General features: G+C 37.6%; 1 protein-coding gene across 2 annotated transcripts in view; it reads right to left on the minus strand.

The window, feature by feature from the left end:
- The window catches only part of LOC101852639 (DNA-binding protein SMUBP-2), a 23,620-nt gene that overhangs the window by 16,316 nt on the left and 1,701 nt on the right, over positions 1–5,603 (minus strand). The window contains exons 1-5 of one of the 2 annotated variants that reach the window (XM_005103785.3): positions 5,026–5,279; positions 2,980–3,161; positions 2,372–2,567; positions 1,348–1,448; positions 222–382 (exon numbers count right to left, since the gene is read on the minus strand). In XM_005103785.3, coding sequence (XP_005103842.1) covers positions 222–382; positions 1,348–1,448; positions 2,372–2,567; positions 2,980–3,161; positions 5,026–5,102 — 717 coding nt within the window. In that variant the 5' untranslated portion in view covers positions 5,103–5,279. Of the gene's footprint in view, positions 1–221; positions 383–1,347; positions 1,449–2,371; positions 2,568–2,979; positions 3,162–5,025; positions 5,280–5,603 lie in introns of those variants that run through there. The other variant, XM_035971170.1, reaches the window with a different exon arrangement.

The following is a 5,603-nucleotide window of genomic DNA, read 5'->3' on the forward strand; positions in this document are numbered from 1 at the left end:
AGCACAGTTGATTTATGAGCAGGGGCCTCCGAATTAACATTCATATCTGATAGGACAAGCCTGGAATGCTTTGAATATCTTGATAACGACTCCGAATAATCTTACAAGTATGATAGTATTGAATCTCATGGTCTTGGTAACTCAAAACGGCCAAAAATGTCGGATATCGCTTTGTAATACTGAGGTAAGGAATTGTCTCTCTCTCCCCCAAGCACACGTACCTTCATGCCCTGCCGGACCGCCTGCACGATCAGCTCCACCACCGTAGTGGTTTTGCCAGTGCCGGGGGGTCCGTGGATCACCGCCACCTCTCTCTGGCTCAAGGCAAAGCGGACAGCCTCTCTCTGGGATGCGTCCAACGACTCGTTCACGAAAGTGATTGCTGAAGAGAAAGCCACACAGAACCCAAAGCAAGTTAAGTTTTTTTCAGTTTCAGAACAAGTTTTATGGCATTATAACACAATTATGTCACATAACATTAGAGCAAAAGATTAGAGGGATTACTAGAGAGTAACGTACAAAGAAAAGGAGGAGGAGAGAAAAGGATGAGAGATGTTGGATATGAAAGAAAGAGAAAAGTACCACCCATCCAAAGCAAATAATGAGAGAAAAGATGTTATATATATATAAGGACATGGACGAGCAAAGACAACCGTCTACACCACAGCTGATACACTAGATATTGAACCACAATGAAATAGTGCCGCACATAAAAGCCATTAAGATTGTTTTTCATTTTGTACTCCGGAAAAAATACGGTGGAAATTGTCTAAGACGGGCACCCATTGTCAGGGAGAAAAGTGGTGGTCTATGATAGGTGGACGTCTAAAAACAATGTCATTATCGTCATCATCCAGTGCCAGATCTGCGACAGACATCGGCAATCATGGTTTTCTATTCATTCCTTTGCTCGGATGCTCTCAAAAAAGCTATGTTTCCCTGATCTTTCCCTGTTACCCATTTGTTTAGGTTCCCTAGGTATGTTGTTCTGGGCCTACCCCTGCCTCGCTTGCCCTCAATTATGTCAGTGAGAACTAGATGTCATTATAATATAGAAAAAAACACGAGTAGAAGTGGGAAGAAGCTGTTTGTAGAGGCTATGCGTGTGGTAGACTATCCACCTTCAGGGATCGGACATCCTGAATTTTCTCTATTTAACAAATTTATACCTCTCAGTGAAACAGCCCCGCTCCCCCATCATCGATCAATAAGCAGGAAACCAGACCTTCTTGGAATGAAAAAAAATTTAATGTCGTAATTCACTCAACAAACTGTTAGACAGGCTGTCTTAGTCATTTGACTTCATAATTATAAAAAGGATTCCATGACTTCGCCAAGATTACTTACGGAAATCTCCACTGGGTTCTGAAACTTCAGCCAAGCAGAAAAAAGTATCTATAAGTCTCTGCGACGGCCCGCTGCGATACTTGAGTAGTTCATTCAGAGTTCTGGACAAGTAAGAAGTAAGACAGTAAACAACAAATAAAAGATAAATAAACATCGAGAAATATATATATATAATTCACCCAATCATTATCAACTTAATTTAAATGCTTTTTCAATCAAAAATACTGCTGGAGTGGGTTTCTCAGGTCCAAGTGAATTTTGGAAACTTCATGCTCAAACGTGTATGTTGGGACAAAACTGATGAAAAGTGGCACATGATGTGAATTATCTGTGAAATTCATCTCAGTCTGACCAATTTAAATTATTTGTCGTCACTGACCACACAAACAGCCAGACTCTCTTATAAACTACCACCGGGCTCTCTCACAGATCTAGAGCTATCCTTTTTACAGTGTGTCTTTGTGAAAGTAACTGGCTGAGAAAACAGTGTTTAACTTTCTCATCTCTGTCATTATCATGTGAATATATATCTACTTTACTTGCAAAACTGTCATGAGATTTAGCACTTTTTCCAACGGTTTCTCCTTTACTTTTAATGTATCCACAATAAGCTCATTCAACACTTCATCAGCTGTGTGATATCACTTTGCCATCATTCAAACAATTCAATATAAATGACCAATGTTCAAAAGAGCACTAAAACCATTCAATTTGAGAGTTAGATCATACTAGAGTACTATCCAAACATTTTTTTCAGCAATGAAAATCACTTATGAAATGTAAAAATTGTTGCTGGAGGTATCACTTTAAATGATAAATCCTTAAATTATTTGCACAGAGAACCCCTGTGAGCTTACAAACTGTGACAAAAGTCTACAGCTTGATATCCATTATCCCATCTTCTTAAAGTTTGATTTATATATAGTGTTTTTATTATGTTATATTACGTCAGAGGTGGGACTAAAAAAAGTCCCTCTTCACAAACCAAGCTGGCATAATTCAAATTATATTCAACATAACATACGCCTTCAGCCTGCGGTACGTGACATCATTGGCAAGTTTGGTGAGCTTGAAAAGTTCGTCTTCATTCAGCTCAAAAATGTCCTGGGACTCATCACACGCCACGGCAATGTGGGAGGAAGTCACTTGCGACACAATGCCGGTGATCAGAGGTTTGTCTGTGGGCTCGCTCTTCATTTCAGCCACCCCGACGATGTCACCTGATGGGGGGAAAAAAATACAGACACAGCCAATGTACTAGATAGGCATAAAAATACCCATTTGTATCCCTTTTAGTATTCAAAATTTGAGATTTAGAACCAGCCTAATTCTTTGCATGAAACATTCCCTTAAATTTGTCAAAAATATCTCAGTGGGATTTATATAACCCTTTTTTGATTAAAACCTTTTTTTGGCTCTTCCGAACAGTTAAAATCAATACTTAATTCTTCCCTTTTCCTGATTAGAATTTACTTTGTCAATGCGTAAAATACTGTCACGGTATAGGAGCACCATAATAAAAAAAATCCAATTAAACAATCATTAGCTCAACTCAGTTACTAAAAATAAAACCAATTTCAGACAAACTTGCTAAAAAATTTAATCAAGAGTACTAAAAACAGAGCCACTTACCAGGAGTAATGTTGTGAGATGGCAGTTCAGGTTTGGCATTTTTATCACCAGACTTAACTCTTGGTTCAAAGGTAGCTAGCATTCGCCCATAGAGACCAGACCGCCGTGACTTCAGCTGCAGCTTTAAAAGACAAACGCCTTTCCTCTCTAACTCTTTGGCCGATAACGAGCTTAAAAGAGACCTGAAATGAAAACATAACGTTCAATCAAAATCAGTTGCCTCATTATTGTACATTAAAAAGTGAAGTTTTGTTAAATTGTCTTGTAACTGCTGAAATAACTCTCTCACAAACCTTGATTCAAACAGCTAATTATAATAATTACAACAAGAATGAATTATAAAATAACTGTGATTAAATAAAAACAAATTCATGATACAAAAATATAACACTTAATTTGTAATTTATTGGACACAAAGCTTTTATTAAAAGTTACAATAATCTGTACGTTCACTTCATCAGAACACTTTGAACAACCCAGACAATAAAATGATTCTCTGTCCCACTTCCATTCCAGAACGTACATTAGAATATATAATTTACATGTTTGTATAGTATAGACCTATTATATTCTAAGTTTTAAAACTAAGTACTAGACTGTACTTAAGTCAACTGAAGGGAATGAACCCATTTTGTATCATCATTTACGTAGGTAAACCATTTTCAAATGCTAGGTAGCGGTCATATCATGTAATTCTTATCAACTCATATCTTGGAAATGAAAAGAGGGCATTATATATGAACACTGGAAGTGCAGACCTTGTTTGTATGTTGATTGGAAGCATAGCCCTTAGTTCATCAAGTAAACCACAGTGAGATACCTTGTGCCTTGTGGCTCCTCAAAATAGCACAACATACAGAATCACCAAAATGATTGGCACAGGAAATGCGCTACTTTCAGAAATCCTATACAACAAACAATTAAATGATACTATCATTTCAATAACGGAAACTACTAATGACTACAAAGATACAGTGCAGTGAAGTGAAACTACTACACTTCATATGAGTAGTCTATACAGCATCACCTCAATGATAACCAAATCTGAAGCCAGCATCCGGTGTTTGAACTTGGTCTTACGTGTAATCTTGTTTTTTCAGATCTCTACAATTCTTTTCACAACGGACAACAGTGAAACCATTGTAAATTTCTAATCTACTCATTAGAGACAATTTCTTTATGCCCATTTCCTTGTTGTTGCAATTTCCAGCTTGTTTGTGTCTTCCCATTCACCTTTCAGTCTGTTCATTGTTGTACACATGAAATGTGGGTAAATTTTTACTTTCACTCCCGCACACAGATGCACTGTTTCAGGGGTCAAACTGCTGTACTGTTTGCTGCAGATCACACATAAAGCCACTAAAACTGTCGCAAATCAATTAATTTCAAGACAATTTCAAATCTAACTGTAAAATATAAAATTATGGGTAAAAACAGGGGGGCATGCCCCCCTGTAACCCCCCAGATTTTCTTTTCCCAGTGGGACAGGCCCCCCTGGAACCCCCCGATTGGTCCAAAGCATGTCTATCTCAGTTAAAAACAATCAAATATTTCAAAAACTATTAAATTGCAACGGAAATGAAGTTGATATTCGTGTTCAGCACATCAATATTTAGTAGAAAATGGACAACTGGTCGCTGAGTGTGAGACGGGAGGGAAAGTAAAATACCGAAATGTGCAGGCTACCCTTGTTGAGTGAGTAATAACTTTCTGTATGGAAACTTTTTTTTTCTTTCTCTGACCTTTCCAAAGAACTGTATTTTTTTCTTGGAAGCTACCCTGGCCCTCTATTTCACTTTGTCTCATAGTGCACTTAGGGTTAGGCTAACGGTTAGGTTTAGGTCTCGGCTTCCTTAGGTCTCCTCCGCTCTTCTTTATCGTGTTCGTTAGGGTGGTCGCTCATTACGGAAGTCCTCCCTTTTAAAGAAAGATGAAAGATTAGATTCTATAAGTCTGCCCTTATAACAAAATTCATTTTTCATCCTACTTGATTCTTGATCCCAGATCTAGTCTAGAGCTAGGATAAAACTAGTCTACTTGACTTACTGAGTTTCTTCAATTTCAGCCTCTCTCTCCTTGTCCAGGAGATCAAGAGTTTTCCCGACGAACTCCTCTACAGCCATCTTAGAGGGATATCTGTTTCTTTAGCCACTTTACTTACAATGCTTTAATTAGGTTTGTGCTTGTAGACTTAATTTCGATTGCACCATCACTGCACCGTTAGCGCCTTCGTATCAATGATCAACCGTATGAGTATGAAATAAAGTGGTGTCAGTGTGTGTTTGGTTTTTAGTACTGTTTATTTACAGTTTATCAATTACTTTCTCCTGTAGTTGGGCTTGATGTAAAAATTAAGAAGCAGTTTCCCAGTCTTAACGAAAAAAATAGAACTGCACTTAAAATTTTATTATTAGGCAATGTAAAAATGTCCTGACTTCATCAAGATATCATTTTCCTAGTAAATTTAAATTGACACATGCAGGGCATTGCAAAAACCATGCGAGAGCGTATCTTTCTTAAATTCCCCCTTTATACCATCATTAGCGTCCCCATCCACCCCTGCATGTTTTGTTTGTTGTTGTTATTGTTGGTGGGGTTTTATTTATTTATTTATTTATTTATTT

The sequence above is a fragment of the Aplysia californica genome, unplaced genomic scaffold, assembly GCF_000002075.1.
Source record: "Aplysia californica isolate F4 #8 unplaced genomic scaffold, AplCal3.0 scaffold00389, whole genome shotgun sequence".
NCBI lineage: Eukaryota > Metazoa > Mollusca > Gastropoda > Aplysiida > Aplysiidae > Aplysia > Aplysia californica.